The following is a 12,980-nucleotide window of genomic DNA, read 5'->3' as shown; positions in this document are numbered from 1 at the left end:
GCCTTTACAGCCACAACTGCTGGCCTCGATAAGGTTTTTATGTTTATCCTATCCCTGGCTGACTCGGGGCTTACCCACTCCTCGTTGAAGGTTTACCTGGCCGCGTTATCGGCCTTCCATGTTCAAATTGATGGTTGCACTCTGTTTTCCCATCCTGTTACCAAACGTTTCCTGAAGGGTTTGCTACGTTTATACCCTCCAGTCAAAGTTGTAAGACTGCATTCCTCGTTGCCGTCACCTTGGCCAGGCGAGTCGGTGAACTCCTGGCTTTCCGACATGACTCACCATACTTATCCTTCCTCCCGGATGGTGTCCGCCTGGTGCCGGACATTTCGTTCTTGCCCAAAGTGGTCTCCGAATTCCATCTGCAGTCTGAAGTTTTCCTCCCTGATTTCTATCCTGACCCTAAATCACAGGAAGACAGACTCATGCACACTCTAGACGTGAAGCGGGCCATCCTCTTCTACTTGAATAGGACACGCTCCACCAGACAAACCCCTAAGCTGTTTGTCTCATACGTCACACCCCGTGTGGGCACTCCAATCACTGCCCAACGTCTATCCAAGTGGATCGTAGGTCTGATACAACTGTGTTACCTACTGGCGAAACAGCCGTTGCCAGGCCCGGTGCGGGCTCATTTCACCAGGGCTGTCGCTACATCCACTGCGTTTTTGAAGGGAGTACACCTGCAAGACATTTGCAGAGCCGCAACCTGGGCCACACCTAATACCTTCATCAGGCACTACGCCCTAGACGTCCGCAAGTCCACCAGTGACAGTCTGGGACGTCAGGTTTTATCATCGGCTAAGCAGTAAACACCTGACAGCACCCACCTCCAGGTAGGCTACTGCTCGCTAATCTCCCATTGGTGTGAAGCACAGAGACCACGAATAAGATAAACAGGTTGCTTACCAGTAACTGGTAATCTTCGAGTGGTCATCTGTGCATTCACACCACCCGCCCTCCCGCCCCGCTGCTGTCTTCTACCTGTTTTGTTAGGAGATTGATACGCGGTGGTTGGTAGGAACTGGAGGGATGTCCGTGCCTGCCCTTCTGGGCATGCTCACTGGGCTCCTGAGCATGCTCAGTTGGGCCAGGCACGAAAATACTTTTAAGAGAGCTTGCTACGGCACCGGCAGATCCAGAGCAGGCGCACTAGATCCCATTGGTGTGAATGCACAGATGATCACTCGAAGATCACCAGTTACTGGTAAGCAACCTGTTTTTCTTTATAGCTGTTGTTGACTGACCGAAAGTATTTCTTTCTGCCAGGCTATTTTATATTCTTTTTATTTCCTCCTCTTGTTCCCATTATCACTAAAGGCTATGTATAACAGGTAAACATCCTATGTTATGCATGCAATGGGAGGGCAGACTCGTATCTACAATCACGTGTATATAAGCATTTCAAAATCTGAATGTAACAGACTATTTTTTCTGTTGTGTTATTAATTACTAAATGACCAGACCTTATATCCAATAATGCATTACAAAAGACACACAATTTTCCTGCCTTCCTGCAGCTCATTGTGGCTGGAATAGATCGTCTCTGGGGTGCTGAGTGCTGTGTGGAATAATAGCGTGTATGTTAGGGGTACAATGAGGAGAAGGATGGGGTGCTTCTCTATCAGAGCTGTGCTGCCACAGCAGATTTTGCTCCCTCTCTGTTGTCTCACTGCAGCTTCCTTACATAATTGTTACGCCATGTGGGTCTTGTGACAACAGAAATTATCTTCATAGGAGTCAGAAGGGGCTACAGGAATGGAGAGGAACAATGGAAAATTGCATAGCTCCTTTGCATGTAATCACTGGACACAAGCCCATATGGTTTATTTGTAGTAAAACATAGCTGTTCAATGTTTGACAAATCATAATGATTGGGTGCAGCTTTTAAAATATACTAATAAACCTCCCAAAAGTTTATTAGATAGGGAAAAGTGCCTCATAGGAAAAAGTGTTGAACAATAGGGCACCTACTTGAAAATAGAAATAATTTTAAACTTAGGACATTCTAGTAATGTAGAAAGTGCCTATTTCTTCATATGATCTCTGGTGTTTTCACTTGCAGCCAATGAAGATGCCTTTTTACATCCTTTTGACAAGCATTCTGACAGATGTGCAGGAAATTGATTAAGTATAAAACAGATTGATATAAAATCAAATTCAAAACCATTTTCTGTTTTTCATAATAAAATGACTGTGGAAAGTATTACATCTAAAGACTGTTGAAAGATGGCTGCAGTTTATGATATAAGGGATAAAATCTGCATCCTTGGCCTTCCTGCAACCTTTACACCAGCAGATGGTGGGCGTAAAGATGTCATTCATCATTTATTTACAATGGGCTTTATTTATTCTAGTGTCAACAGCTGCCCCAGGGAGGGAGTTATTGAATTCAAATGTGAAGCACTGGGTTATTTGCTTCCTTTCAAATTTGTCTTCAGAGCTTAGTTGCTAGGAGTCCATTCTGTGCTCTAATAATGATTCATGTATTGTGAAGCCATTCAGTAAATTGGGTTGTCAGGGATTGCCAAAAAAGGTTTAGAGGTCTTGTTCTTGATATTTTCCCCTAATGGCGCTATGCTGTAGACTTCTAAAATGTGGCTTCTCTTTTCCAGAAATAGTGAGGTTTTGTCCTTCTTTTCTCAACTCCTATACAAGAAACTTCTTAGTATAAGTAGCAAGACTATCACTTTATTTGCATGAAAACACAAAGACCAAACATGCTGTGAAAATTCTGTTTTCCTGCAGGCTGGGCAAGAGTCTTTCCGCTCCATCACAAGGTCATACTACAGAGGGGCAGCAGGGGCTTTACTAGTGTATGATATTACAAGGTGAGAACCCTGCACATGGTGCCCAAAATATTTTACATTCAAGTAGGTAGTCTTTTTTCCTGTAGGAATATTTCTATATTGATAGCTGTCAGCAGTTATAGCATAGGGGCTTAAGCTGCTTTGCGCAAGGGGAGAGAACCCTAAAATAGTTGTCACTGGGCTCTATGCACAAATCCTGGCCTGGCTGGAATATGAAAGGGTTTTTTTTGTTTTTGTGTGTGCAAGATCTGATATTGAAAGTTTGGATTACAGGTTTGAAGCAGTTGAAGATTATTGATGTAAAGTACGTTAAGTCACACCAATTACCAGTTACCTAGTAGAGCATGAAGTAACTGGAACTGAATGTGTTCAGCCAGTAACTTTTTTACAATTACAAGATAATTGTATTTGTTTTGGGTAGAGATCATAGAATTGTTGTGTGTATCAGTATTCTAGTGTAGTAAGGTAGTATTAGTTTTAAGATCAGACTCTCCCAATGGATTGTCATCAGGATTATAGGGTACTACAAGTAGAGAGGGATGCTTAAACATTAATGTTCATCTGAACTCACTTGAATAGTTGTAGCAAGAATTTATTCTGTATCTTTAAGTGTGCTTATTTTATGTGTTGTATAATATGCGGATTCAATTGTAAACATTCTAAAAATTATGCCTTAATTGTTTTTACCTTGGAATGCTGAATTTTTATGAGAGGCATGTAATGCTTATATTTTTGTTTCTGGTTTCTTTGTATGCTATCTGGAGTTGGTACTTAGTTGGAATATAAAATAATACCCTTATCACTTCTTTATTTTCCCTAACTTACATTTTGACCCTTTTCCAGGAGGGACACTTTTAACCATTTGACGACATGGTTAGAAGATGCTCGTCAGCATTCCAATTCCAACATGGTCATTATGCTAATTGGAAATAAAAGGTAAAACAGCACTTTCGCAAAAACTGTATATCAGCAGGTGAAGAGTATGGGTCTGCAACCACATATTTACTAATAGTTTTACTGGTTTAGTTGGATTAGTCCCACATAAGTGTTACATAAGAATTTTAGTACATGGTAGCCTTGGTTTCATACTTGGGTTGTGCTCCCCCTCAAAAAAATCCAGAAATAAAGTACCAGTAGATTTTAATAGATTTTTTTTATTTGAAAGGCTAATGCATTGAAAGAAGGGAAAATTGAAATTCCCTTCTACTGTAGATTCAAAGTATCTTCTTGTCTGAAGGGTTTCTCAGCAGACATTTACAATAATCACAATCTTATTCAGTGTTGATTCTTTTCAGTCTGAACATTATTCCTCTGTAGCTGATTTTGTGATTGCTACAAAGGAGCTACTGCTTCAGTTAGGGGCATACACAATACCTTCAGTGTGCTCACTGCAATGGTTAACCTAACTTTTTAAAAATTATAATTAGTAGTGTTGCTGGCTGGACTCATGATTTTGAAGTTGAAGTTTTAAAAATGCACAGTATCTCATTCAAAGCTTCCAGTCCAGTGTCACTTTTTCAAGTGTTCGGTCAGCTTTTCAATAAATTGACTTTAACCTTGGTGTTCCCATGTACTTAGTTTGGACCAACTGTAATTTTTGTGTCCATTAGTTTGCTTTAGCTGGATATTGATGACAATGTGTTAGGAATGTAAAAGTTCTAGATTAAGAGGGGAAGAGTTTAACCCAAAATAAAGATTAAAATGTAATTTCTGATTCAGAACTATTTGTTATACGAGCACTGTAACTTTTGTCAGAATGAGTTTCCTGTGGGCTACTATTAGGGATAATTTCTGTGTGAGCCAGGCCCCATGGTAAGCAGCTTATATGTATCACTAGCGGTAATGGGAGTCCTCAGTCATGCATAAGTGATTTTTGACTGCAACCCTGTGCCCTGCATAACTTTTGCAGCAGACTGTATTAAAATGTTTGTGAAGAGTTGTCGTAGGCAATGATTAGAAGATATGTTGATCTTTGCTAAAAAGTAAAAACCAACCCACCCACCCACCCCGAATATTGGATTGGATCCGGAGAGGATTTTCAAAATAGCACTGTATATGGAGATGTTTGGCAGGATCGAGACCATTAACACTGGTGGATTTTTTTGGGTAGTCACTTTCTATCCAGAGATAGATGAACTGTTTTAAGAATGCTGTTTCTCAACATATGTTGATGTGTAGACAGGACTGTCCCATATCTGTAGTCAGGCTTGTATTGGGACAGAAGTAAATAAAAAAAGGGATGTAATCCCCCCCCCCAAAAAAAACACATGTGCAGACTTACTTCCTATTTAACAGTGGCAGCAGCAGTGGGTGGGAAGCTGCAGCAGGCCCTGCCGCAGAGGCAGGGAGCCTTGCCAGGCCCAGGGGAAGCAGCAGCATCAATAGAGGGGTGGGGTGGGAGGGAGAAAGCCATAGTGGGCTGGGTAGCAGAGGCTGTGAACCTAAGCGGGCCCAAGGATGCTGCAGTGGGCAGAGGGAGCTGCAGCAGGCCCAGCTGCAGAGGGTAGGAGCCTTGCTGGGCCTAGGAGTGCCTCCCCAAGTGTGAAGCAACAGAGGCTGCTGATTCATGCTTTGGCTTGGTGCCATCTCCTCCCAGTGCAGACAGAGCAAAATACTATTTTTGCACTTAGAGAAGCACCCCCCCCCAAGTGCAAACAGTGTGAAATGTGCTGTTTACGCTTGGAGGAGCATCCCCCAAAAACGTGCTGCTTACAGGTGGAGGATTATCTCCCCAAGTACAAAGCAACAGAGACTGCTGCTTTGCACTTGGGCTTGGCGCCTCCTCCTCCCAGTGCAAACAGCATAAGACTGGGAAGCCCAAGTACAAAGCAGCAGCCTCTGTTGCTTGACACTTGGGGGGGGGGTGCTCCTCCAACTGTAAACAGTGCACTTTGTGCTATTTGGATTGGGAGGAAGTGTGCTATTTACATTTGGAGGAGCATCTCCCCCCCCCCAAGTGAAGGAGAATGAGAGAGACGGAGACAGTGAGAAAAGGGGCGGAGAATAGGGATGGGGGAGGGGGAAAGAGGCAAAGGCAGGGGAGTGGGATTCACCATCCCTGCAAGTTTCTTGTCCCATCCAGATCCATAGCCAGAATTTTTTTGTTGGGGGAGGCAACAAGGGGGAATTATGAATTTTTTGAAGTTGCATTGTGTCCATGCATCGATGTTTTAATATTTTAAATATTTTAACTTCTAATGTAAGCCGCCCTGAGCCTGCCTCGGTGGGGAGGGTGGGATATAAATCGAATTAAATAGATAAATAAATAAATATAATTAGAACTAGGCTTGACTGGAGGTCTCCCGGAATTATGACTGTCTCCTGACTACAGGTATCAGTTCCCCTGATAACAAGATTTAAAGTACAATCCTAAACAGAGTTTACACCCTTCTAAATCCACTGGGCTTAAAAGGGTTACATTTGCTTAGGCATTCCTACAAGGACAAGTCAGATGATGACTGTAAACTATCTTTATAGCTTTGTAAACTGCCTCAGGTGCAAAACATTGGAGTACAAACATCTTCAATAAAATAATAGCAGTTTAAACTACATTGGAATGTGTAACAATGGCAAACCTCTCACCCCACAAAGAACAAAATATAATAGAAATCAACAGGAGTTTCGTTGTACCATAAAGGCTAACTCAGTTTTATTCCAGCATATGCTTTCCCAGCCAAGAGCACTTCAGGTGCAAGGAGTTCACTGTATCTGAAGAAGGGGGCTCTGACCTACAATACCTTATGCTGGAATTAAATTGTAAGTCTTTAAGATGTCCCAAAGCTCCTCTTTGGCAGCAGACTAATATAGCTATTCCTCTAGAATGCAGCACACCTTTCCAAGCGCCCCACCCAGCCTCCAAGGAGCTGCAGCCCTGAGCCTCCAAAGCCAACCTATTTGACTGCACTCCCCCCACCCCACCAGAAAATAATAAGGGCTGCACTCATTATCCACCAATTTTCCTTCCTCCTTCTAGGATAAGGCACAGCTGGGGCTAGAAGGCTGGAGCTGTCCCCCACCCCAAACAGAATAAAACAAAAGCATACCAAAGCTGTTTGGTGAGAGGGCAGGGCACATTTGGAAGGAGGCATTGCCCTTGACAGGCCCCCCATGGTTACGGGCCTACTCCCACCAATCATTTGATCAAATGATAAAAACAAAAGCCCTCTTTTTCTGAAAAGGACATTTATTTGTTTGCATGTATTCTATTATATTTATCATTTGTTGTAAGCTTTAAGGATATAAAAACTGCACTAGTATTGCTAGTGGTAAATTTTCTCACTACCACTTTAAAACTTGAACAATCAAAAATAATGTCCATTAGTAGATGAAAATTATACTGTTGAGTATAAGTGTTACTGCTGTGGTAACTATGAAATTGAGATAGTTATTACTGTAATTACAAGAATTCCAACAACAAGAAAAAGGGGCAGTGCTTCTAACCTGCAACAGATGTATAGGGCAGTTTGGAAAATGTAGATCTGCTTCATTGACTAAAACTTATTTGTGTATCCTGTACACAACATTCTTTAGTTGCTCTGATGATTAGAATAATGTGTGTTATGTGTCGTCAAGTCGCTTCTGACTTACGGAGATGCTATGAATTAATGACCTCCAAAATGTCCTATCATTGACAGCCTTGCTAAAGGTTTGTCAACCGAAGGCTGAGGCTTCCTTTACTGAGTCAATACATCTCATGTTGGATGATCTTCCTTTCCTACTGCCTAGCATTATTGCCTTTTCCAGTGACGTCTTTTCTCAATGTGAGCAAAGTATAATAGCCTCAGTTTAGTCATTTAAGCTTCTGGGGAGAATTCAGGCTTGATTTGATCTAGAACCCACTTATTTGTCTTTTTTTTGGCAGTTCATGGGTTAGGACAGTTCTGTGACTTAAACTGGCAACTAAGGAGAGTGGTGGAGAGACAGAAGTGCAGTGTATAATCTGACGGGAAGCAGCATGTCAAAGGCACTTGCTAGTGTGCAGTGGGAATGTGGGATTAGGAAATACACTGAGTGTCCATGGTCACTGCTAGCATTCCAAAAGATGGATAATCCATGGCACATAGAGTTGGCAGAAGATGCACGTTATGCAGGTGGGCATGGGGCTTGAGGGAGAGTGACTTGTTAGTAGTTGTTATGAAAACCCTGCATCCCACTTATATTACTTTTGCACTCCACTGTTGGCATATGTACTACTGGTAGAGAACAACTGGCCTTAGGGCATAAGATCAAGTTATCCAAAGAGGTGTAGCTAGGCAAGTGTACCTGTTTTATAATGAATAACTCTTGTATGATTACTTTAGTGATTTAGAGTCCAGACGAGAAGTGAAAAAAGAAGAAGGTGAAGCATTTGCACAAGAGCATGGGCTTATCTTTATGGAGACATCTGCCAAAACTGCTTCTAATGTGGAAGAGGTAATTCTTGATAATGTATGGTAACCTGTTGATGGTTTTGATCATAATCTAACAACTTTGATCAAGGCACTTTCTGTATCCAGTTATAAACCGTGTGGTCTTAATCCTCTGTATGTCAGCTACACAGTGCCATGGAGTGAGTCCTGTATCTTTCACTGTTTGCCTTAATTTTTTGTGTTAAGGTTTTGGAAAAGAAATGTGCATTACCATTTCATAAAATAAATTATTGAGCCATAAAAACTCTATTTCAAACTTAGTCCACATGTTAAGAGGCCAAAAACCTGAAATTATTCCAGAAAAAAGATGCTCTGATCTGTAGGGGTTCATAAATGAGTGAAGTACGATCCTAATACTACAGACATTTTATTCTTAGATACCCTTCAACGTATTTGACAGCTAGAAGGTACTTTAGATATGGGCACTTTAGATATGAACCAAGAACAGTAGTTTTTAAACATTTTCTGTTTTTAGCACAGTTCCTTGTAAAATGTTCGGGATATCTTAGATCAGTTTTTCAAAGCAAATGGAATAAGTTTATATGATTAAATAATAAATGATATGTGTGTGTGTGGGGGTAATACCACTAAAGATAAAGGCTACAGACGGGATGATGCCTTCATGGAAAGTACTAATTAACAGTGTCAAACTTATTTGGTGAGTCAAATTCTATACCCAGCATACAGTGAGGGTCTGCATTCTGTTTTATATCACACTTCTTCATGCTGTACAGTTTAAATGTGACCTTGCCTTATAAAGCATTTTACTCCTCTAAATGATAACTTACTTCATAGGAGTTTTCCAATTTGGGGGGTTGGGGGGTTGGGAAAAAAGTCCTGGTGGGTGGAGGTTCTTATGCAGCTCCTACATGCTCATGTATCTCTGGATGCCAAAATGCCCCCGCACCAGATTTTCTTCAGCATTCTTTCTTAGTCCTCAGTTATACGCTCTCCTCTTACACTAAGTAAGCTGATTATTTTGTTGCTTGTCTTATTTCACCATTATGATCTGATCCCCTATGCTATGCTCCTCTTGTTTTCTTTCACCATGTTTCTTTAGACATTTAAAGACAGTCAAAGAGAATGGGGAAGGGTTGATACTTGACAAAGGCTAGTTAGTTTTGGCAAAACTCTGGGGGTTTTATATAAACAAAAGTTATTTGAAATCTTGTTTAAAAAGTGAAACAGTCTCTTTTTTCCCCTTTAGCACAGTGGGGTATATTGTGGGATTTTCTATAGCATGACGGTCAACATTCAAATAGAGTTCAAATTGATTAGGTGTCTTTTTTCAGAGTTAAGGACCAACTAATATTTTGTTGGTTTCATCTTAAAGGGAGCCGTCATGCTAAAGTTATTACAGTCATATTTGGCCCTTCTTTCTAAGAATTTAGGGCAAGAGTACATGGGATTATCTTATTTTATCCTGCAAAATATATTATGCTGACTTTGTGTCACTGGTTTAAGGTCATATAGTATGCTTATAGTTGAACTGTTATTTGTATCAGGCCTCTGGTCAAATTCAACTATATGTCAGTATACCATAGTGACTTTTCAGCCTAACCATTATAATATGTGCTGCAGTCTTGGAAAAATGTAGTTTCAGTACCAGACCTTGATTATCCTTCATATTTGTGAGGTGAAAGAAGTTAGGGATTTCATCCTTGGATATTTATTTTTATCTTTTCATTTATATCATTTAACTAGTGATCTATGACAAGGTTATGGGAAGAACTGGAGGTTGATTCTTTGACAAATGTGAAGGATTAGAGGAATAAGAGTTGGTGGGGCCTATGCAACCAAGCCTGCCATCTTAAGCACACATACTTCCAAATAAGTTTCATTGTATTTATGTAGAAGCAAGTCCCATTATTTCAGTCTTTAAAAGTATGCTAACCTACTGCTAGGCAGACATCCATTTCAGTGACTGGAATAGGTTCTACATCTGTGATTAGCCTGATCTTCATCGTGGTCTCTGTGCAGTCCCACACATGGGTTCATGCAGTCCCACACATGCGCACGATCTCGACTGGAGAAACTTCTAGAGCTTTGCCTCAGAAAGCTTTTGGCGGGCTCTCTTCCCGCCCTGGGAAGCAGGCACATACTGTGCATGCCTGGAACGGAGGAGAGAGCTGCCTCCCACTCAGTAGTTCTTCAACCACCTGTGTGTTCACACCTCGTTTCTGTCGCTCAGTACTTGCCTCAGCTTATACATTTCTCTCTTTTTCATTCCCTTCTGTCTTTATTCTTGAACTTTCTTGTTACTTCTTATAAAAAAACCTTTTAAATACTAAATCCTTTCTTTTTCTCTCTCTCTCACACACCCTTTTTAATTTATAGTGAGTAGGGGGGAGAACGTATGGGCAAAACAAAGCTTTTTTAAACTGTGTCTTATTGCCCAGCTAAACTTCCCTCAAACGACGGTCATAATTTGTGCCTGTTTTGTCTTGGGGAATCCCATAGAGTCGATAAACTGTGTCCATTGTGCTAGTTTTACTAGACAAGCTCGACGTAATAGGGAGACTCGCCTTAGAGCTCGATGCCGGTACCGTTTGTGGAAACCATATTATGCCAGACGTCAGCCATCACCCGCGCCCACCTCCAATTGGAGAAAGAGGCCGTATGACTCCCGTTATCCTAATCGGGTGCGCCAACAGGCCCCTAAAAAAACCCAGCAGCCCAAGCAGTCCGTTTGACCACTTCGATCACCTGCCATCTCCTCCATCTTACACCCCTCCCATCCAGACCCGACTCTTCCCCTTTCTACGAAAGTGGGAAGACATCTTTGGGTCATTACCATCTTGCGGGTCGGGTACGCCATAGAGTTCGTTTCGCCTCCCGACCTACCTCATTATGTTGTCACCCCTCCGAATCCTCTCCTCAATTCCGAAATTTCTGCGCTCCTAGCCAAAGGCGCCATCAAGGTCGTCCTGGAAGCGCAACGAACCCTAGGCTTTTATTCAAGATATTTCCTCGTTCCCAAGAGGGATGGCGGTTTCAGGGCCATCATGGATCTTTGGGACCTCAATCGGTACATTCGATGCCACAAGTTCCGAATGGTCACCCTACACTCTATCCTCCCACTGATTCCCCGAGTGGCATGGCTCGCCTCTGTCGATCTCCTGGACGCCTATTTTCATGTCACTATCCGTCCACAGCATCGAAAGTTCCTGCATTTCGCTGTCGGCAACGCACATTATCAATATCGGGTCCTTCCGTTCGGACTCTACACTGCCACGTGGGTTTTTACCAAGCTGATGGCTGTGGTGGCTGCAGACCTCCATCGTCGGGGGATTGCCCTGTATCCCTATATCGACGATTGGCTTCTTGTTGCCTCCACCCAACTCCAGCTCCTCCAAGACATCCAAACCACCCTGTCTCTCCTTCGTGCCCTCGGGCTTTGTGTCAACCTAACCAAGTCGTCTCTCCAACCTGTTCAGGCCCTTCAATTCCTGGGTGCCCGTCTCGATACCAACCTCGAGACCGCGTTTCTCCCGAACTCGGGGGCCTCCGACATACTTACTTTGGGCTCCCAGTTCCAGACCTCTCCCCACCAGTCTACTCGGTCTGTCATGAGGCTCCTGGGGCATTTTGCGTCTACTGTCTTCGTCGTCCGTCATGCCAGGTTGAGGATGCATCCCCTTCAACTGTGGCTTCTCCGTGCCATTGACTCTCTCTGCTGTCCGTGGCACAAAATCCTGTCAATCCCACCCCCTGTCATTGGCTCTCTCGCTCGTCCTCACCACCTGCTCTCCAGCATTCTTTTTCGGCATCCTCCTCTGCAAGTCTCAATCCCCACCGACGCATCCCTCTGGGGTTGGGGAGCCCAGTGCAGAATCCTTTCAGCACAAGGGACTTGGTTTCCTTGCGAAGCCGCCCTTCATATCAATATCCTGGAGCTGCGTGCCGTTCACCTAGGCCTCAGCTCATTTCTCCCTGTCTTTTGAGGACAGGTCGTTCGGGTTGCCTCCGACAACACCACCACAGTCTACTACATAAACAAACAAGGCGGGACAGCCTCCCTTCGTCTTTGCCAGGCAGCTATTGATCTCTGGCAATGGTGCATCCACCACTCCATCACGCTCTCTGCGATCCACATCCCGGGCGTTCAAAACAGAGATGCCGATCGGTTGAGTCACTCCCAGTTTTCGGACAACAAATGGTCCATTCATCTTCGATACCTAAAACCTGTCTTCCTCGAGTTCGGTCACCCTGTCGTAGACTGCTTTGCAACTGCACACAATGCCCGGTGCTCCTGCTTTTTTTTAGCCACGGTCCACCATCCGCTCGATCCCTGGGAGATGCCTTTCTCCACACCTGGACGGGAACCCTGTTTTATTTCTTCCCTCCGTTTCCCTTGATCTCCAGGGTCAAGATTATGGCCGATGCGACGTCCTGCATCCTAGTCACTCCATGGTGGCCACACCAGGTCTGGTTTCCGCACCTCCTTCGGCTCTCCAACCAGACATTCCATCCTTTTCCTGTTGTCCCAGATCTCCTCTCTCGGGCTTGAGGAAAGGTCCTCCACACTGATCCCAGTTTTTTCCGAGTAACAGCCTGGAATATCCAGCATTAGACTTCCCGTCTGAAGTGTCCGAAGTCCTTCTGAATGCCAGGAAGCCATCTACCCATGCCACTTACGCTCTGAAGTGGAAGAGGTTCCAGTTGTATGTTTTACCTTCATTCTTTCCAAATCCGACTGATGTACCTCAGAGAGCCCTCCACTGCCTCGATGTGCGCAGAGCGCTCTCCTTCTGTTTAC

The 12,980-nt window shown here is 43.3% G+C and overlaps 1 protein-coding gene across 1 annotated transcript in view; it reads left to right on the top strand.

Annotated features, from left to right (window-relative positions):
• Nucleotides 1–12,980, top strand: part of RAB2A (RAB2A, member RAS oncogene family) — a 58,289-nt gene that overhangs the window by 28,521 nt on the left and 16,788 nt on the right. Inside the window, exons 4-6 of the mRNA XM_015412923.1 lie at nucleotides 2,752–2,834; nucleotides 3,657–3,749; nucleotides 8,114–8,225. Coding sequence (XP_015268409.1) covers nucleotides 2,752–2,834; nucleotides 3,657–3,749; nucleotides 8,114–8,225 — 288 coding nt within the window. The remainder of the gene's footprint in view (nucleotides 1–2,751; nucleotides 2,835–3,656; nucleotides 3,750–8,113; nucleotides 8,226–12,980) is intronic.

This window comes from Gekko japonicus, unplaced genomic scaffold (genome assembly GCF_001447785.1).
Source record: "Gekko japonicus isolate JY-2015 unplaced genomic scaffold, Gekko_japonicus_V1.1 scaffold1608, whole genome shotgun sequence".
Classification (NCBI taxonomy): Eukaryota; Metazoa; Chordata; class Lepidosauria; order Squamata; family Gekkonidae; genus Gekko; species Gekko japonicus.
The sequence above is the reverse complement of the archived record's forward strand: the minus strand, read 5'-3'. Positions and strand labels throughout refer to the sequence as shown.